Source organism: Chanodichthys erythropterus, chromosome 23 (assembly GCF_024489055.1).
Source record: "Chanodichthys erythropterus isolate Z2021 chromosome 23, ASM2448905v1, whole genome shotgun sequence".
Taxonomy (NCBI): Eukaryota; Metazoa; Chordata; class Actinopteri; order Cypriniformes; family Xenocyprididae; genus Chanodichthys; species Chanodichthys erythropterus.
In genome coordinates this window covers 21,130,748-21,152,952 of record NC_090243.1, presented here as the reverse complement: position 1 = coordinate 21,152,952, position 22,205 = coordinate 21,130,748, and the positions used below count along the sequence as shown (strand labels likewise).

The 22,205-nt window shown below is 33.0% G+C and overlaps 1 protein-coding gene across 4 annotated transcripts; it reads right to left on the bottom strand.

Moving 5' to 3' along the window:
* Positions 1–1,875: 1,875 nt before the first annotated feature.
* wdr48a (WD repeat domain 48a) lies at positions 1,876–21,238 on the bottom strand. 4 transcript variants are annotated; one of them, XM_067377297.1, is made up of 20 exons: positions 21,181–21,238; positions 17,169–17,309; positions 17,004–17,082; positions 16,840–16,922; positions 14,724–14,853; positions 14,008–14,049; positions 13,310–13,398; positions 12,864–12,965; positions 11,094–11,318; positions 10,894–10,968; positions 8,828–8,930; positions 8,573–8,670; positions 8,386–8,493; positions 8,207–8,303; positions 8,029–8,127; positions 6,607–6,712; positions 6,434–6,521; positions 6,273–6,349; positions 5,995–6,184; positions 1,876–3,511 (listed from the first exon to the last, which is right to left on the bottom strand). In XM_067377297.1, exons 1-20 carry the CDS (start codon positions 21,226–21,228, stop codon positions 3,416–3,418), a joined length of 2,076 nt encoding a protein of 691 aa, XP_067233398.1. In that variant the 5' UTR covers positions 21,229–21,238; the 3' UTR covers positions 1,876–3,415. The 4 variants fall into 4 exon arrangements, with proteins under 4 accessions (XP_067233398.1, XP_067233399.1, XP_067233400.1 ...); XM_067377298.1 differs by having other exon boundaries at positions 17,004–17,079; XM_067377299.1 differs by lacking the exon at positions 14,008–14,049.
* Positions 21,239–22,205: the final 967 nt, after the last annotated feature.

The following is a 22,205-nucleotide window of genomic DNA, read 5'->3' as shown; positions in this document are numbered from 1 at the left end:
TATAGACAACTGACACATATTTGCAAAAATCAAGTTCATTACTATATGGAGCAATATAAAGAATCCATGTAATAACTTTACTTATTTACAAAGAATTTATTTCATAGGAAAATTGCTGTGCCCCATTTTTTGTCAATACCGAAACACGCAAAAAGATTCTCTGGATTGATGAAATACTTGGCCACTCCCCAAAACATGTGACCAGGAAGATGAATTAAGCAGTCTTCCCACCCTGGATCACATGATGAGTAGATAATCTTTAACATTTTTTGGGGAAAAAAAATGCTGTATAGCCATAAAACCTCGATGTGTTTTTAAAAAGTGTCATTACCGAACCTCTTGTTATACTTCAAAAAACCCAAAATGTAATGTTAGAAATTTTCATGACTTTATTATGTTCAAGTCATTGATGTATGCATTTTACTGTTCTCACATTTTAAGATAAGGGCAAAATAAGGTTGAATTGTCACCACCGAAACAACCATGACATATTCGCTTTGGTAGTAATATTTAATTGTTCATTTTATGTATAATAATTCATAACATTAGATTTTCGCTGATCACGTTTTTTAGTGGTGAAAAGATCATTATCGGTAATATCTTAGGAATGTTTTGGACACTAATCCATTAAGATGTTGCTGACTGAATGTTTCTGAATATATGTATATATATATATATATATATATATATATATATAATATATGGGTCAGTGACGTTGCGGGTCATTTTTTTGTTGAAAGGCCTTAATAATAATAAAAAACACAGATATGCCATCCAAAGTATGAAAGGTAGTACAACTAGATCTCTTTTATTGAATCCAAAAGGTTTTAATTATATTTTGCTACATATAAAGGTATTTTAAAGATTTTGAAGTGTCAAAAAGTCATTCGGTTTAACCGTCCAAAGGCCAATACAGCCATTTCATTAGTGATTAAAATATCTTAAAGTGTAATAAATGTATATATTTTTTATTCTGGCATGATTTTATAACATCATATATCAACATAGCGTAAAATGGTGTTAAAATTATGTGTAAAAGTCGTTGCTTTGTTATGAGATTGTACACTATGTTCGGAAAAATTTATTTCATTGATGTCATTCGGACCAACCAATAAAAAGGGACCATTTTGGATCAAGTCATGCGGTCAATATCATGTGACAGGATGTGACATCATTCAGACACCTGCAAAGGACCACATGATCATGAAGTAAAGTAACTAAATCTTTCTTAACTATTTGAAATTTTTTTTTTTTACTTGATCATACGCATGTCCCGAAACATCAGGTCATTCGGTGCAACCGCTATAAAACATGGAAAATGTTGCAATATTTTAAAAACTTGTACTAAATATAAAATGTCTGATTGTCCTTTTGTTAGCTAGATATCAGCCTGTTAGTGTTGTTTGAAAATACCGTCATTTGGTGAAACCGAAATTTTGGTTAAACCAAATTACTTTTTTGGTGACAAATTTTGTCCATCTTGTAAAAACTGACAAAATCAGTGTTAATTGATTATAAAAACCACATAATCTCATTAATAACACTTAATAAAACTTCAAAATTAATTATGTTTTTTTACACTTATATATATATATATATATATATAATATACTGTATATACATGTGTGTGTGTATATATTCAGAAACATTCAGCCAACATCATCTTAATGGATCAGTGTCCAACACTTTAATGCATCAACCGTTGAGGTGCGTCATGTGATTAACGCAGCCAAACATTTCATGCTTACCTCTGAAATATTGACACATGCAAATGCAGACTATTTTCTGTTTCTGAAAATGAGAAATATACACTCATTAAATATAAACCAATAGAGCATGCTTAATATTAGTTTGGGTTCATTGTGCTGAATTTATTAGAGTATAATTAGAGTACTAACCTGCTTTAATGTGCGGCTCTTTTAATCAGGATGAATCATAAATGCATTAATGAAGGAGATAATCAATCAAACAATCATATTGGTTTATTGGAGTTCTTTAATAACCAGATGAGCCTGTAAAACCAGATCTCCAGTAAAGCAGGTAAACATCAGGAGGATGTCATTCAAACACACACATGACCTGCTGCCCGGATCCAACTGTTGATCTTCTCAAGAAAAAGTGTGCATTTAAACTCATTCCTTATTGGTTCATTTATTAAGCTGTTATTTACCCAAAATATACTGCATATAATTACAATCAACACAGGAAGCATAAATACAGGGGGTGAGGACACCTTTCAGAAAGCCTTTAATTTGCACTTCAGCTTTGTCTCTCAGTTTTGTTTCTGATGGTTTTGTATGACTATAATTATCTTATTTGTCTTTAAGACCAAATATATACATTAATACATTTTGTTAGAACACTGTGCAAATCTTTGTATGATTGACAAACGTTTGCAGAACAGTTTTAGTTGCATAAATTAAAAACATGAACAGTTTGCCATCCAACGATGTCATCCTTTTTTTTAATATATGTATTTATTTTAGTGTATTTTCCTGTCCATGCACAGGAAGGAAAGATAACGCTCAGCAGCAAACAATCTGTTTTAAAGAATAATTCATCCAAAAGTGAAAATGGTCATCGCCCGTTTTTAATCTTCCTGCAGATTTTTTCCACCTAACAGTATATATTTATAAAAAATTCAACAAATGCAGAAGAATTTTCAATTTTGGGTGAATTATTTCTTTTAAAAAAACTATTACCGCTTATTACGTGATGAGTATTTTCTCTCTCTATACTTCGGTCATCATAGTTTACATGAAAAAGCACCTTTTTGAAGATACCGTACATTTTCTTAAAAAGAAAAAGTAAATAAAAACCTTCTAATCTCCAACTCAAGTTCAAGTTGACTACAAAATAATTACAATATATGTACAAAAATGGATGTACTGATGATCACAGCACGTTAGTGAGAGAGATGCATCATGGGAAACAGCCGTCCAGACGTCGGATGCGTTCCTTAAAGACTCATGATTGTTTTAGACCAGTTCCAGACGCCATCCTCGGCTTTGACTTAGTTTTCCGGTCATGCTGCAAGAGGGATTTGATGATGTCATTGGCAACAAACACATCACTGGAATGTTAAATGAGAAGAGGAGAAACCAAAACAAAACCCAAACAACTCGAGCAGTCGGACATGTTCAGAACGGCATCCGTCGAGAGAGAAGAGAATAAAACGTACAGGAACACTCAAACTTCAAAAAAAGCCACCGTCCTTCACGTCTCGTCTTTTAGCCATCCGTGAGCGCTTCTCCACAGATCCCTGCCTGTTTACACCGGGATAAACATGCGTGACGCCGAGCGGCCTGTGCGAGGAAGATGATGTGGACGTCAGACGGAACAGGAAGTGCGGGTGAGCGTGTGCTTTGAATGTGAAGTGTTACGAATGGATCCGCTGCGGGTTCACGGCGGGACCTCACGTGGATTTCTGCCGGTAGTGAAGCGTCAAGTCTCCGCCGCTTTTCCAGATGAAATGCTTCACCGTTCTCAGGTCCATGTTGGGATCCAGAACCTTCCGAAAGCAATGCAACATCATGTCAGAAAGACGCATTCGGTTATATTTACTTATTTGATGCTTTATTGCAATTGCTTGGTTATTTATATTGTCAAAAAATGTATTAAAAGTACAAATATAGTACATCCTGCTTTATCTGCATACATACTGTACATAAATGTAAAGTGTGTATATATATATATATATATATATATATATATATATATATATATATATATATATATATATATATATATATATATATATATATATATATATATATATATATATTATATTATATATGAATGAATAATATAATAATAAAATAATAATATAGTAATATATAAATCTGTATAGTTGCCAATCTGCTAAATGCAACTATAAATCATGAAGATATTAACTAGTTAGTTTTTGTAAATGTAATTTTACTTTATTAATGTTTTTACTCTACATTTGTGTTGTTTGGGGGAGATTTATGGCATGTTTTAAATTTATATAAATATAAATTTTATATATATAATATAATTAATATAATATCGTATATATAATATAATAAATTATATTATATATAAATTATATAAATAAATTAATATTTATTACAAAATAACATGTAAAATTCACTTTGAAAAAGACCCACATTCATTCATGGAGATAACATGGACAATATCTAGTAGTTTTCAACAGTATCTAGTGATGGGCGATTTCAAAACACTGCTTCATAAAGCTTTACGAATCTTTTGATTCGAATCAGTGGTTCAGAGCACGTATCAAGCTGCTAAAGTCACCTGATTTCAGTAAATGAGGCTTTGTTACATCATAACTGTTTCAAAATTTCAATAGTTCACGTGACTTTGGCAGCTTGATACACTCTGAACCACTGATTCGAATTGAAAGATTCGTAAAGCTTCATGAAGCAGTGTTTTGAAATCGCCCATCACTAGATATTGTTGAATAAACTCGTTATTTAGTGTTTTTTTGGAGTCACATGAACTGTTTTAAATATGTTTTTAGTAGCTTTCTGGGCGTTTGAAAGTGTTAATTATCTTGCTGTCAACAGAGGGCTCACTGAGCCATCAGATTTCATCAAACATATCTTAATTTGTGTTCTGAAGATGAACGAAGGTCTTACAGGTGTGGAACGACATGAGGGTGAGTAATTAATGACAGAAATTTCATTTTTGGGTGAACTAACCCTTTAAATTTCACTGGTACTGGTATCGAAATTGTTAATAAGACGACACCAAATCTGCCTGTATTAGGGCTCTATGAAATTCGTTTTATTTTTCCCCCAATTCAGTTTTATTTTTTCCCAAATTCCGTTTTTTCCGTTTTAATATTTTTGGATTCCATTGGTTTTTTTTTTTTTTTTTTTTTTTTGACTCCATTTTAATGGTTAAATTGAAATAATTAAACTTATCCAATTTACCAACAATTTATTAAAAGTTTAACAAAAAGTTAAATTTTTTTTTAGGGACCTATGATATACGTTTTATTCTTTACCCTCAAATTTCAAGTTTTATTTTGACCAAATTCTGTTTTCTGGATTCCATTTTAATGGTTTAATTACATTTTAATAATCAAAAAGCATGTCTAATTAATTGAATTCTTAAAAACAACAAAATGTATTCATTAAAAATGTATTTTTATGAAATGTTTTGTTTTTTCAGAAATTCTGTTGCGTATTTTAATTTTTCCTGCAATCAAAATGAACGCATACCATTTAAAGGTGCCATCGAACTTTTTTTTACAAGACGTAATATAAGTCTGAGGTGTCCCCTGAATGTGTCTGTGAAGTTTCAGCTCAAAATACCCCATAGATTTTTTTTGTATTCATTTTTTTAACTGCCTATTTTGAGGCATATTTTGGATCATGTCAGTTATTATTGCTCCATCTGCCATTTTTCGCTGTTGTTCTTGCTTGGTTACCTAGTCTGATGATTCAGCTGTGCACAGATCCAGACGTTAATACTGGCTGCCCTTGTCTAATGCCTTGAACATGAGCTGGCATATGCAAATATTGGGGGCGTACATATTAATGATCCCGACTGTTACGTAACAGTCGGTGTTATGTTGAGATTCGCCTGTTCTTCGGAGGTCTTTTAAACAAATGAGATTTATATAAGAAAGAGGAAACAATGGAGTTTGAGACTCACTGTATGTAATTTCCATGTACTGAACTCTTGTTATTCAACTATTTTTGATTCGATGGCACCTTTAATGTTTCGTTTAATCATGAAATTAAAACTTTTTTGTCAAACAATGTGCTGCACAACAGAGCTTTACTGGTCAAATTAAAACATGGAAGAAAAACTGAGATTATTCCTTAAAAATATAGTTTAAATAATTTAGACTGGTTGCAAAGAGCTTTGAGTTTCTTTCTGTTTATGGCGATAGTTTTCTCAAACGAAGTGGTTAAATGTTGATGAAATCATAGTGCCCTACTGTATGAAATGACTGAAGTAACAATACTGCATTGGTGTTGGTGTGTGGCGTTGCAGCACCTGGTCTTGACAGAGCAGCTCGATCTTCTCCTCCGCCAGTACTGCCATATCCTCCTCCTCCTTCTGTTCGCTGGGCTTCTCTCCTGTCGAACCGCCCGTCTGCGACTCGCTGTCGAGGTTGATGATCTTTTCGTACACGTGTTCCATCACCTTCCTCACCTGTAACATGTCACTGGCCGACAACCGATCCCTACAAACACACACAAACATTCTCAAGCGACTTTCATTTACATGCAAAACAGACCAATAATCTCAACAAGCTTGAGACCGACACATACTTCTTCAATGTCTTCGCTCCGGAGGATGAATGGGGCTGGAGGTAGAATGGGATTTTGTTGAATTTGGGCATGTTTTTCTGTGGGAGAATGAAATAAATTTGCTTTAAATAACAGAACTAAACATTTCTCAGTCATGTGAACAGGATGTTATAGACGCTTACGTCCACTGTGATGTCGATGACCCACTGCGGCACCGTCTCGTTGAGTAACATGGACTCGGTTTCTCCACCGGAGTCTCGACACAACAGCCTGCGCACACACACACAAAGCCTTGACATCGTTTCATTACTGAACACCAGCATCTGACGACATGATTAAACAGGAAAACACACACCTGAATAATGTCCTTCCTCCTGCTTCCCCGAAAATCACCGGAGTGTGTGGCGGCACCTGAAAATATCCGTTTCCTTTCTGTATCCGGCTCTCATGTTCACCGTTCACTGAGAAAACACACAACATATGCCATCATGATCATCTGAAGAAACTAGTAATTATAAACTTTTACATTGTTATGTTGAAATAAATACAAATTTGCAATATTCTTAAAAAATATAAGTACTGAATAATAATAATAATAATAATATGTAGATTTATATTATAATTATTATAAATACATAAATGTATTAGAACTTCACAATGATATAAGTTACTATAAACTTAGATATTATTTTGTGAAAATAAATATAAATGTGTTATAAAAAAAGATACCCAATTTATAATTACTGTATATAATAATTAATTAATAGTAATAAATAAATAATAATAATAAATAAATAATAATAATAATAACTATTATTATTATTATTCTTCATACATGTAGATTTATATTATAATAATTATTATAAATATATATTCAGTAACTATAAACTATTTTGATAAATACATTATTATTATTATTATGATTATATATTATTATTAATATATTAATATATTATAAAAAATATATCCAAGTTTATAAATATTGTATATATTAACAATAATAATAATAAATAAAGATGTATTATTAGTATTATATATACTTATATATAGTTACTGAATATATATATTCAGTAACTATAAACTTGGATATTATTTTGATAGAATTAATATATATATAATTATTATATATTATATTATATATTAGTATATATATGTAGCTTCATATAATAACTTATTATTATAAATACATATGTATAAATAATTTTGTATTGCACAATGACAAAGATATATATATATATATATATATATATACCGTATATATATATATATACCGTATATATATATATATATATATATGACAAATATAAATATAGACAAATATATAAAAGTTGTTATAAAAATGTATACTTGTGGAATAATATATATATAATTATATTAATAATATAATAATAATAAAAAAAAATAAATAAATATATATATATATATATATATATATATATATATATATATATATATATATATATATATTTTAAATGATAATAATATTAATTATACAATATATAATTATAAATATGGATATAACTTTTTTATGATATTAAATGTCTAGATTTATTTTAACAAAATAATAAGTTTATAATTCCTGAATAATATACAATATTACCAAATATATAATAAATATTATTCCACAAGTATACATTTTTATAACTTTTATATATTTGTCTATATTTATATTTGTCATATTATATATATATATATATATATATATATATATATATATATATATATATATATATATATATATTATAATCAGTTTTATAAGAGAGTTCACAGCTTTTACCGCTCCCATGATTCAGCTCAGTCTCCTCATCCATGGGGTTGATGTGTGTGCGGGGCCAGTATTCCAGCAGAGCCTGGAGCAGCAGCCCACCCAGATTCACTGCAACACAACAAACACATTAATACACATTTATGATTCACTGTTACGATAAACATGTGTCTCTGGAGGTCGTTCTCACGTTTAGGGTCGGATCCGTCAGGGCTGGTGAATCCGGCGTCTTTAGCAGAAACCCAGGCCGCAAAACAGTCGCTCTCGTCCAGCGTTATAGTCAACATCTGTCAATCAAAAGCCAAAAGATTCCTAACAGGCCTGACAAACACTGAATGTGTGTTGAAACACTGCTCCGGCTCGACTTACCCCTGTCTTCAGATCCACCGAAAACCAGTTCGGCACATAAACCATCTTGAACCTTTTCTTGATCTCTTCATCGAACTCCATCTTCCCCAAATCTTCAACTTTACAAGCCTGCAAAACGTCAGAAAATAAACCAGTTACATTTGAATCAATCAATGACTATAAATGTTAATCTAGTTAATCACAGTACCTTAAGCACATCCCAGTATGCCACATTATTGTTGGTGTCTTTGGTCAGAATGTGTCTTTTGTCATTCAGAATGTGGCACTGAATTATACTGGCGCCACCTAGAGGTCAAGACATGAAATCAACAGGCAAAAGATGCTGTTCAATGGAGATCTGAACATCCTATCAGTTCAGAAATGGTCCTGTTGGAAATGCCATGACTATAAAAGTAACTTTCATGTTTCACTGGATAATACGACAACATACAGAGAGTCGTACCTTTAATAACCTGTTCGGGCTGTGTGCACAGCGGCGTCAGCGGAGTGCTGCAGTCGTTGTCATAATCTCCAGACGCTCGGAAATTATGGATACCCTTCAGAGACTGAAACAGAGAAACATTCAAAAAAAAGCTCAATATATGCTCAGGTTACACTTCATTTTAAGGTGTTTGTGTTATAATTAACATGTAGTTACTGTAGGTTTAGGATAAGGGCTTGGTTTAGGGTTAGTTGCATGTAATTATGCACAATTTATGGTAATTACAATAGTAACAACGTGTAACGCAACATGGACATTATAAATTAAAGCATTGCCTATGCTCATTCAGGCAAGAGCTTTAGGTTAATATTTTAAAACAACATTGATTTTTTTTTTTAAACTATATCGGTTATCGGGCACTTAAACATGCAGATAATCGGTATTTAGAACCAATATTTATGTATTGTTTTGTTTTTAGATTATGAAATACCTGTTGACAGAGCACTGCTTTTATGTGTGCGTTTACACAGAACGTCTCTTTCAGAGATAATTTCCCCAGAGTTGTAATTATTTAGATGTTTTTGGCTAAATAAATGTCATATAGTAGATGTTAATATAATTTAAGGTGTTTTAAAAGAGTGGATCTTGTTAAAAGTTACATACGGTGGCCGTGTTGGAGCATCTGCATCAGCCCCGTGAGTGAAAATCTCAAAACGGCCACAAGGCGGCACCATTTATCGGTGAATCCGATATTACAAAACCGATACCCGATTATGGGAAAATGCTTAAATATCGGGAACAATATATAACGGTCGATCTCTAGTTGTTTCTGCGTGAGTAAAACTGGTTTTACTGTTTCACAGAACCAAGATATGACGCTGTTGTAATGTTTTGAGTGTCATTAGCTTTGTTTCCATCCAAAGTTGCGAATTTAACGTATGCGCAAAATTGGAATATCGCATAAAACGTTTGCGAATAAAGCAACCAGTTTCCATTCAGTGAGTTGAAGACAACAGAATCATCACTTCCTGATAAATCAGCATTAAATATCACTAAGAAAATTAGGAGAAACCACTTTATTTAATAGTTTTTGAATATAATAAATTGCATAAAATACAATAAACATGACTTTTTTGTTGCGCATTGAACTATTTATTCGATAAATGTGTTTCCACCACAGTTTATGTGCATTTTTCTTATCGGATAAAATGTTTATCCAAATTAATCTAATTTACATTTTTACATTTTTTTATTTATTTATGCGCATCTTGGTGTTTCCATTCAACGTTTTTTTAACACGATATCACAAAATGCGCATAAAAATAGGTGGATGGAAACAGCTATCAAAGCATTATTTCGCTATGAGAAAGAGACGTCCTTTCTTGCATTGCATGTTTGTGCATTTTGGGGGCGGAGCTATGAAGGGAGGGGCGTGTTTGTTTCTCAGAAATTGCTTACTGCGCCTTTAAGAGTTGATAATTAATATTCACCATCAGGAAAAAGAAAAAAAAATATTCACTGCCTTTGGCTGAATTAATTACTGTCATTAAAACTAAGTAAAAAAAACCCTGACAGGATCCAATCATTATTAATTCATCATATCTAATAATTATTCAGTGAAAATGATTGTGAAAAACACTTTTTTTGTGTCTGTCCATGTATTTTTTGCTATGAGCACGCCGCCCACAGCTCAGTTTTCAGATGAAAAGCATGAACTCACATGCATGTTTACCAGAAATATTCTACCACTTAAAGATCCACCTTATTTTGCAAAGCAAACATAAATAAACAACTGGAAGAGGATGACACTGGAAGCCAGACACATTCAATTTAAAATGGCTGCGCCTGCTCTTACTTTAAAAATAGGGTGGATAACATGCAACACAACAGATTACCTAAAAATAGTGCCACTGCACCCCATCCAGGGATATTTAGCTGAAAGGCGACACTAATTAATGACCCTCAGGAGTAAACAAGCACGCTGCAGAATACTTAAAGCTCAGCTGCAGGGATCTGTGCATTACGTCACAACAGCTGGAGCAGGTGCCGCTTCCGCTCACGTCACACCGGACACCAGCTGCACTCACCCATTTATTAACCGCGGACTTTGTGGTGGAAACCCAGATGGCGGAATGCGGATCAGCTGACCTGTCCAGCTCCATCTGAAAGACACCGAAGCACACATTCACACTTCAGTAACTTTACCTTACTCTCTATTACCTGGTCATCGTCCACAGCTGCTGAAAATCGTTTTAAAAGTGCACGCTATTGCATTTCACGATCGCACCTTCAACACAGGCGCTTTCTCCTCACAGATCAGCACACGGATATCTGGATTGCGCAGGTCAGTGCAGTATATCTTCCGGTCGCGGCCACCGGAGTATACGTGCGTAAAGGCCTCGTTGACCTGCAGCGCCCAGACGCCCTCGTCATGAACGCGGTACGTGGCGATACACCTCTGCTGACCCAGAGACCACAGCCGGATCGTCCCGTCTGAACTCCCTGAAAGACACTGAACAAACAAAAACGAGAGATAAACACACCAGCGGTGGGAAAGAAAGTTGGGGAAGAAGGTGTTTAACCCTTCAAAAGTCAGTAAGATTGGTGTTTGTTCTTGCAAATCAGATTTTATCCGAAATTCCATGGATTTCATCTCAAGTCGAAAGCAAGGAACAAATTGGGAGTCAAAAAACGGACCTCTTACTCGTACGCAAATTGAAGAACATGCATATAAGATTTTTGCATTTATATATTATATATACACATATACATATATATACATATATATATATATATATATATATATATATATATATATATATATATATATATATATATATATATATATATATATATATATATATATATATATATATATATATATATATACACACACACACACACAACAGTAATTAAAATGATCCAATTTTGTTTATTAAAATGTAAAAATAAATAGACAATCATAATATGCATTTATATTATATGCATAAATGAGAAACTGCTTTGTGATAATTACATCACTGAAACTAATTCATTATTTAAAATATATTAAAAATATTAAATTATTAATAATTAATATATATGATGTGATACATGCTGAAGCTCTATACTTAGTGTTAGGGGTTTGTAAAAATATTATAGTAATACTATTGAGTGTTAGATATTCAAATATTAACAAAATATTACAAAAATACTGTAATGCTTATTCAGTTTCTTAGTGACACACAAAACCCCAGTGAGGAAACTGCAGAGAGTTGATGAAAAGCTAATAATTAATTAAATCATAAAAAAAAGTAAAATTAAATGATAAGAAATATTTTAAAATTACAATAATTCACAAACAAAATAATTTATTTGTTTACCTGTGTGTCACGTAACCATAAACGAACATCACAGAACTGTGAACGTGTTGTTAAGCTATTAAAATATTAAAGGATTAAACTTTTCCTGATAATTTACTCTCCTCCGTGTCATCCAAGATGTTCATGTCTTCCTTTCATCAGTCAAAAAGAAATTAGGGTTTTTAATGAAAACATTCCAGGATTTTTCTCCATATAATGGACTTCAATGGGCACCAAACGGTTGAAGGTCAAAATTACAGTTTCAACTTCAAAGAGCTTTAAACGATACCAGACGAGGAATAAGAGTCTTATCTAGAGAAACCATCGCTCATTTTCGAAGAAAAATGTAAATGTATATTCTTTATATAAACAAATGTTTGCCCTCCAAGTGCCTCCGCCAAAACCGCATTTCTGTATTCTCAAAAAAGCTTACGCTGTATGTCCTACGCCTTCCCTATTCTACTTACGGAAAAAACGTAACTGGCGCCGCGTTCGTTCCGTAAGTAGAATAGGGAAGGCATAGGACATACAGTGTAAACTTTTTGAAGAATACGGAAATGTGGTTTTGGCGTCTTTTCGACTGAAGAAAGAAAGACATGAACATCTTGGATGACATGGAGGTGACTAAATTATCAGGAAAAGTTTATTTGAAAGTGAACTAATCCTTTAACTTGAATTATAAGGGGGACTAATATTTTAGCACGTCTTCATCTAACCTGAGTTCCATCTCTGTTCAGCAGCAGTGATTTGACGTTGTCTGTGTGTCCTTTCAGTTTCATTAGTTTGGCACATGTGCGCGGGTCCCACACTCTCAGAACCTGACGCAAGAAAAACAAATCAATGAAATGAAGACAAAGTGAAAGTATCGCCGAATCAGAATGTCTTAAATCAATAACAAGGACCTGAAAATCTATATATTGATATATTATAGCATCTGCACAGCTCAGGTCTATCACTCTATACAGACAACATGTAATGAAAATTAACTTTATTTACTCTCTTTATATGTCCCTTGTCTCGCTGTGCATGATCTTCCTCAAAAAAAGACTCTGAAATTTCCAGTCAAATCTCTATTTCTTCCATGCATTTATCACTAAAATTGATTTCACTCACAAATGTCACATCATGGAAGTTAAATGTATTGTGAAGTCTCATGTCAAACCTTTTCAGTGGATCCCGACACTATAACCGTCCCCATCTGATTCATGGCCAAACTGTAGATGGAGTCCTTGTTCCCGCTGAGAGAAGACGCTGTACAACATAAAGCAAAAGATTCACACGCTGTATTTATCTTTTACACAAATTTAAGTGCAGGAATTATTTCTTTAATATAGATTTTGGGTCTAATGATAAAAAGTGTAACTTATTTCATCTATTGTTTGGATTGTAATCGCAATAGATCAGTGGTTCCCAACCTTTTCCACCTCGCGGCCAAAACCAAGCAAGTTTCCGAATTTTAACGGACCCGACTATTTGTGTGAAAATTGCCATTATTTTTATTCACCCTCAAACCTGTATAAATTTATTTATTCTTTCAGCAGAACAAATAAATTTATAAAAGCTGAATAAAAGCTGACAATTTTCATTTTTGGGTGAACTATCCCTTTAATCAATGAAGCTGTCGACACTGCACAATAAATCTCTTTACATCATGTCTACACTTTGTTAAAATGAGAGGATTTGCGAGCTTAACTCTAGCGTTTTGAGCGGTGAGTGGATTCTGACTAACTTAAACGCCTCTGATTGGCCACTGCGTTCAAGAACTCAACAGATACGTCTGTGATTGGCTACATTGCTCAACACTGCAAAAGCACGTTGTATATAGAAACATTTGATGCTCTGCTGAAGATTTATCCTTACTTGTAGATGAAGAAACATCTGCATTTGTCCTTTTCAGCGACCCTGTTGATAACCATTCATCCATGTTTAAATCTGTTTTAGCCTACAATAACTGTATGCAGCACAAGTATGGTGGTTTATTCTAAACACAACCCAGCAGCAAGCTTAAATAGTGAATACACAGTAACAGTTTAATAGTTATTTTTTGTTATTTCATTATATATTGAATTACTATAGACATTTAAGAGTAAATGGCGGACCCCCCCTTGCAATATCGTCGCGACCCACAGGTTGAAAACCACTGCAATAAGACTAATAATTGATCATTTTGTCATAACACTTTACAATAAGGTTTCATTTGTTAACATAAGCCGAAAAAATGGTTGAAAAGAGACTAAACTATGAACTTCAACATTTCATAAATTTAATAACATTTTTAAAATTAAAAGTTGTATGTTAGTTATTGCACTGTGAACTTACATGAACAATAAATATTTTTATTAACTAACATTAACAAAGATTAATTAATGCTGTAAAACACAGCTCATGTTAGCTAATGCATTAACTAATGTTAACAAATAAGAAATGATTGTAAAGTGTTACCGCCATTATAATACCAAAATGTAGAATTTTTTTCGGTTCTTCATATCAGTTATTAGACACTTAAATATAATAATCTGTATTGTTATTGAGCAAAAGTCACCCTATAATTTGAATCAGAGTAATTGAGGACTCACTAGTGACAGTGTTATTGGAAGCGGTCAGTGCTGTGAGTGTGTTCACATCCCAGAGGAAGATCTGTCTGTCCAGCCCGGCCGAAGCCACCAGCTCTTTGTCTTTAGCGTATGCCAATGCTTTCACATAGTCCTACAAAAACACAGAAATATATTAAAGAAAAAATTATTAAAAAATTATGTAAAGTAGAAAATCAGATACAATGTACACGTCAATGTAGAAAAAAATAAAACATTTTTTCAAAAGCTATTTTAATACTTATGGAAGCTTATGGGAAAAAAATATTTGGGACTTTTTATCTCACAATTTTTTCTTTTTTTCACAATTGCAAGTTATGAAGTCCAAATTGCAAGATGTAAACTTGCAGTTCTTTTATATATATATTTTTTTCGAGTTATAAAGTCTGAATTGCAACATATAAACTCCTGAAATTATTTTCATCTGAGATATAAATTCATAAGTTATAAAGTCAAAATTGCAAAAAAAAGTCAGCTCACAATTCTCTATTTTCTCAAAATTATATTTATATGAGATATAAATTCGCAATTCTGCCTCTTTTCTCCAAACTTTTTCTTTTTCCTCTCACAATTGCGAGTTATAGTCTGAATTGCGAAAAATAAATGTGCAAATTCTTTTTTTCCCTCAGAATTTATATTGTGAGTTTATATCCCGAAATTAAAAAAATTAAAATCCCGACAATTTTTCTTCTTTTCCCTCGTATTTGCGAATATTCGTATTTGCGCAATTGTGAGAAAAATGTCAGCTCACACTTTAATTTTTTTTTCGCAATTGTGAGTTTATATTGTGAGATATAAACTCACAATTCTGATTTTTTTTCTCATAATTTTATAACAGTTTTCTCAGATTTGTTTATTTTTTCCCCTTGCATTTGCGAGTTATAAATTCCGAATTGCAAGATATAAACTCCTAAAATTATTTTCATCTGAGATATAAACTCGTAAGTTATAAAGTCCAAATTCTGTGAAAAACTTGCTAACTTTTTTATATTTCTCTGCAATTGCGAGTAATAAAGTACAAAATTGCAAAAAAAAAAACTCAGCTCACAATTCTCTATTTTCCCTCGCAATTGCAAATTTATATCACAAAATTATTTTTATCTGAGATATAAATTCGCAATTCTGCCTTTTTTTCTTCAAACTTTTTTATTGCGAGTTATAGTCTGAATTACGAAAAATAAACGTGCAAATTCTTTTTTTCTCAGAATTTATATCCTGAGATTATATCCCGAAATTAAAAAAAAAATTTGAATCCCGACAATTTTTCTTCTTTTCCCTCGTATTTGCGAATAATAGTCAGAATTGTGCAATTCTGAGAAAAATGTCAGCTCACACTTTTCAATTTTTTCTCGCAATTTTGAGTATATATATCGTGAAATTCTAAATAAACTTGCAATTCTGACATTTTTCTTAGAATTTTTGCTTTTTTCCCCTCACATCTGCAAGTTATTATTTCTCGTAATTTAACGACTTTATTCTCAACATTTTATCTCGACCTTTTTTTCGAAATTTAACAAATTTTAATCTCGAGATGGTTTTATTTTTTTATTATTGCTTGGCCCTAATCCTCTTCTGTAAGTTATAAAGTCTGAATTGCGAGATATAAACTCATAATTCAGATTTTTTTCTCATAATTTTATAACTCTTTTCTCAGATAAATTTTTTCCCCCTCACATTTGGAATCTCACATTTATGAATTCCAAATTGCGAGAAAAAATATATATACTAGAAACTCTTTGCATTATATAAAAAAAAAATAATGGGCTGCAAACCAACGCATAGCAGCAAAAATAAAGATATCTTCAAGATGCTACCCATGTGACCATGCTGATGGGTAGGGAAAAAATTATTAAGATAAATGATTAAGGACATCTACACAACAAGGAGGCAGTGCTGACTGAATATTTATACTTATATGAATCATTGCATCACTTTTTTCATGGATCCTGAATGTTTCGCCATTCCATCATTCAAAAATCATATAAACTGCCTTTGAAGTCTCAGCTCAGGATATTCACTAATGAAGGGTTTGGGACATGTATAACAATCAGCATGATGTCCTTTTCCTGCATCTCTGGAGTCATTAGTCACATGACCGTACCTTGTGCGTTCGCAGTGTTGACATGCAGAAGCCCTTATGTGCGTTCCAGACCTTCACTGTAGTGTCTGATGACGCTGATATCACTGCAGAGACAACATGTATACATGACAAATGTATATCTGTGCTGTATACAAACAACGGCTCTGCACATGTCTGACACTCACGTGTTTTGCCATTGCAGCACAGGACGATGTCATTGACCCAGTCTGTGTGGTGCTCCATCGATGCAATGTACGGATCCTGCTGCAAGACATGCAGACAAGAGCATTACAACGGTCCAGGGGAGACTTGCTCTCTAAACTGTGTTGAGATCACATGTACAGCTTTACCTTGTGCTGGTTGACACTCCATATCCTGATGATGGAGTCTCGTCCGGCGGTGAAGAGCCGGTTAAGAGCTGGATCCAGCTGTAGTGCGTTGACTCCATTACGGTTATATTTCTCCACCTCATCTCTGATCACATACGACACCTGCAACACACACATGCAGAATTAGACACTGAAGAAAGCAATGTCGGAAGAGAAAAACATGTACAAGCATCAAAAGTGGCTGTGATTTTTTATTCGATTTTGGCTTCCATCGATTATGAAAACAAGATAATCGCGGTAAAATGATTATTGTGTCGCTGCCTCATTCAGAGGTGTGCTTTCGTTCCTCCCTAAGCCAATCTTAACATCCAGATCAGCTGAATAAGTGAGCGTTGTAAAATGCAGGATTGCTAAACTGCGGGATGTGTTTGATATTAAACAGTGTTATTAAAAGCGCATTAAGCCACAAAATAGACCCTGTTCCCAAGGCGGCTTTCTGTGCGCACGCTCAGAGTCAGAGCCGTATGTGGATAAGCAAATGGGCTTCGGATACGCGCCTAAAGCATTCACACAAAATGTCAAATGTCAAAACGCCTTTTTGGAGAGTATTCACGTAAACACAGTGGTTTATGTCTTAAGTAAACGTACACAGTTGAGAAAGAAAACACATGTGTAACAGTATATTGAATCCGTGCATTAGCTCTTAAAGGTGCCATCGAATTGAAAATTGAATTTACCTCGGCATAGTTAAATAACAAGAGTTCAGTACATGGAAATGACATGCAGTGAGTCTCAAACTCCATTGTTTCCTCCTTCTTATGTAAATCTTATTTGTTTAAAAGACCTCCGAAGAACAGGCGAATCTCAACATAACACCGACTGTTGCGTAAGAGTCGGGATCATTAATATGTACGCCCCCAATATTTGCATATGCCAGCTCATGTTCAAGGCATTAGACAAGGGCAGCCAGTATTAACGTCTGGATCTGTGCACAGCTGAATCATCAGACTAGGTAAGCAAGCAAGAACAACAGCGAAAAATGGCAAATGGAGCGATAATAACTGACATGATCCATGATAACATGATATTTTTAGTGATATTTGTAAACTGTCTTTCTAAATGTTTCGTTAGCATGTTGCTAATGTACTGTTAAATGTGGTTAAAGTTACCATCGTTTCTTACTGTATTCACGGAGACAAGAGCCGTCGCTATTTTCATTTTTTAAACACTTGCAGTCTGTATAATTCATAAACACAACTTCATTCTTTATAAATCTCTCCAACAGTGTAGCATTAGCCATTAGCCACGGAGCACAGCCTCAAATTCATTCAGAATCAATGTAAACATCCAAATAAATACCATACTTGCGCGATTAGACATGTTTCATGACGAACACTTTATAAAGATCCATTTTGAGGGTTATATTAGCTGTGTGAACTTTGTTTATGCAGTGTCGAGAGCTGGCGGAGTGGGTGGAGAACGTGCGATTTAAAAGGGCCGCAGCATGAATCGGCGCATTTCTAATTATGCCTCAAAATAGGCAGTTAAAAAATTTATTTAAAAAAATCTATGGGGTATTTTGAGCTGAAACTTCACAGACACATTCAGGGGACACCTTAGACTTATATTACATCTTGTAAAAAAACATTCGATGACACCTTTAAAGTGACAGCAGTAGAGCTGCACAATTCTGGATAAATTGAGAATCACGATTTTTTGTTTCAATTACATTCTCCCATGATTTTGAACATGTGATTTACTAGGAATGTGTATTGCCAAGAATCTGGCGATACGATATGCATCACGATACAGGGGTTACGATACAATATATTGTGCTAATGTAAGAAAGGCGATATATTGCGATTTTTTTTTTTTTTTTTTTTTTTTTTTTTTTAGAAAGAGGATCTAATTTTAGAAAGAATACTCCACCATACGCATAAAACCTGACAAACAACTTTATTTTATTTAATCAATACAGTATCATTTGCATTTATATCACTTTATAACATTTTGTGCAATCTAAGGGAAAATAGTAAAGTGACTGCATGATTCTTTAGGTGTATATGTTTTAAAGGTTCACAGTAGGCTATATTAGTTTTTAATTTCTAAACAATTTAACAACTAGTGCATAGTCCATTTCATGACTGAATGTCTTTTATATGTAATACTGTAAAGCTGCTTGCTTTAAAGCAGTCTAATCTATTTAAATGGAGCCTTGAGCATCTTGTGAGCTGGGTTTGCTAATGCTAATGCTAGCAATGCACCATGCGCATCTCCGGCTACGCGTCAGTTTACGTTCTGAGATAACGCTGAAATTTGGTTGGGTTTTATACAGTCTGTGGTTTAAACCGAACACAAAACCACGGATCTTGGATGTAAGTATTAAGTAAATAAATAATTAAATAAATTAATATCAATACAGTGTTTTAGAGAATCGATATAGTATCGCCAAACATAATATCGCAATATTCACGTGTATCGATATTTTCTTACACCTCTAAAATTTACTAGATGTTCTGACAACATGTTAATTGCTGCAGTCTTTATAAAATGTTAAATTTAAATGATTTATGTAAAAATAAATAAATAAATAAAAAATTGGGTTGAGTGAATGATTCAGCGACTCACTCATAAAGACTTGTTTCATTACTGGATGAATCGGCATTTTTGAACAAATGTCTTGAATAAATGATTTAGTGACAAATAAATTTAACAGTCACTTGTCGCCACCTACTGGTGTGAAGATGTAATCGATACTATTGTTATTTAAAGCATCAAGTTACTTTCAAAATGTGATTTGTTAGTTTCTTTGTTCTTATTGTATTACTGACTGTTTACTTGTCTTAATTTTTTTTAGGACTTTTTCTTATATTAGTTTACCTAGTATTAGTTTTTGCTTAAGAATTGATAATTGTGAAATTTCTCTGATATTTAAAATGACTCATATCATGAAATAAGACTTTGATAATATCGCCCAACAATAAGTGTAATTGTGATTTCAAAAGACCAAAAATAAGCCCTATTATATAGTACACATTTTCAGTAGTCATGGTACAATAAATCAAAAGTGCTCTTAATACACTGTTTTAGAGTCACTTACGATTCAATATAGTTAAATATAGATCTAGTATTACTATAATTTCATGTTAATATCAATCTTGTTTCATAAGATGCATATTATCCCAAATTTTTCTGTTCTTACAAAATTAACTTTATATAAAGTAGTTACAAAAGCGCAAGACTGAGGCAAAATATATAAATAAAAGGTGAGCGTGATGATAATGCGTTCAAATGAGGGCACGTGAATATATAATACAGCCTATACATGCCATCTGAAAATTACACTTAAGACAAGACTTGAGGTCATTTTATATCCTTTTTTTTCTACTTAATTTATATATCACATGATAATAAAATAAAACTAATGTTTTGTTTGCAAAGCATAAAACACCTTCATGACAAACAAATGTAAAATATAGTGATATTCATGCTCATAATATGACATCAGAGGTACATATGTTCTTTATGAATGTGTTGATTTGTATGCTTATGGGCATATGAATGGTAACCACGTGACTATATATGTCCAGTGTGCTATGCGCTTATGTGGTCATGTGGTTAGTATGCATATGCCCCTATGTTAATGTATGAAAGGATTATTATTGTCAGGACATGACGTGACCTTTTAGAATCTGAAATCTGGCTAAATATTTCCATTTTCAGACCATAATGATTATTTAAACCCCGACACATCGAGTTCATATCATCATGGGTTGCAGCAAGCAGTCCATACACACTTAGTATGCAGCATTCTTAGACACTTGACTCAAAACGCCCCCAAAATTGCAGTCTGATAGGCAGCACACTAGATTTTGAGACACAGCCTGGCCTCCACCTCCCTCTGCGCCACACAAATCCTCACATCCGCGTTTAAATCAGCCGCTACAACAGCGATCTACAGCCTGAACACTGCTATCATCGCACAAACAGCACACGCACAGCACAAGCACACACGCGAGTGTGAAACATTCACCTGCACTTTCCTGCGCCCCGCTGCATTCTGCCTGTGATGCGTCGCCATCTTACATGTTGACGCCGTGACGCCACTTCCGTCACGCCAAGAAGAGCCGCCAGCGCGGCGCGCGCTCGAGGCGGGAGCGTGATGTAGTAAAAAAAATATAAATAAATGCCAGAACATTCACAGTGATTCTTAATTTGATGTTATATCATAATATAGTATTGGAAACATTCATGTTTTCCTTTGTTTAAAAAATAAATACATAAAAACGCAAGATGTAGGGCAGTGGTATGGGGAAAACGCAATAAAATTTGATTTAATAAAAGGTGATCATCTTTTAACATGTTTACATAGATGAACTATAAAAGCCCATTTTCGCCACATAAGACAAAAATATTTATCATAAAAATAAAATAAAAATAGTATCATAATTATGATATAACAAGTCACATTTATGACAATAAGGTCATGTGACATACTATGTCATAATATTGACTTTTAATGTCATTAAAACCTAATTTATGATTAAAAAGTAGAAATTATGACAAAAAGTCAGTAACGACATACTCAGTCCTAATTTTGACTTTTTATGTCATATAAAATCAAATAAAAATGTATGAGATTAAAAAATAGAAATTATGACAAAAAGTCATAATAATGATATACTAAGTCATAAGTTTAGCTTTTTATGCCATAAAATCAAATTTATGAGATTAGACAATCAAAACTATGACAAAAAAAGTCATAGCCTAATAATGACATACTATTAAAGTCATAATTTTGGCTTTTTATGTCATACAAAAGTTAATTTGTGATTAAAAAGTCGAAATTATGACAAAAAGTCAATACTAAGTTCTAGTTTTGACTTTTTTATGTCATAAAAAATCAAAATGTATGAGATTAAAAAGTCGAAATTATGAAAAAATTCATAAAGATGACATACTAAGTCAACATTTTGCATTTCGACTTTGTCATAAAAAAAATTATGGCAAAAAATCATAATGATGACTTACTAAGTCAAAATGTTGACTCTTTTATGC

What these genes read in the sequence shown, in the direction of transcription:
- wdr48a (XM_067377297.1), bottom strand. Translation starts at nt 21,228, where the DNA reads ATGGCGACGCATCACAGGCAGAATGCAGCGGGGCGCAGGAAAGTGCAG. An exon ending in CGGTGGATCTGAAGACAGGG is followed by an intron (nt 8,304 to 8,385) that starts GTAAGTCGAGCC and finishes TTTGATTGACAG; the next exon opens with ATGTTGACTATAACGCTGGA. An exon ending in AGCTGCTCTGTCAAGACCAG is followed by an intron (nt 3,512 to 5,994) that starts GTGCTGCAACGC and finishes TGCTTTCGGAAG; the next exon opens with GTTCTGGATCCCAACATGGA.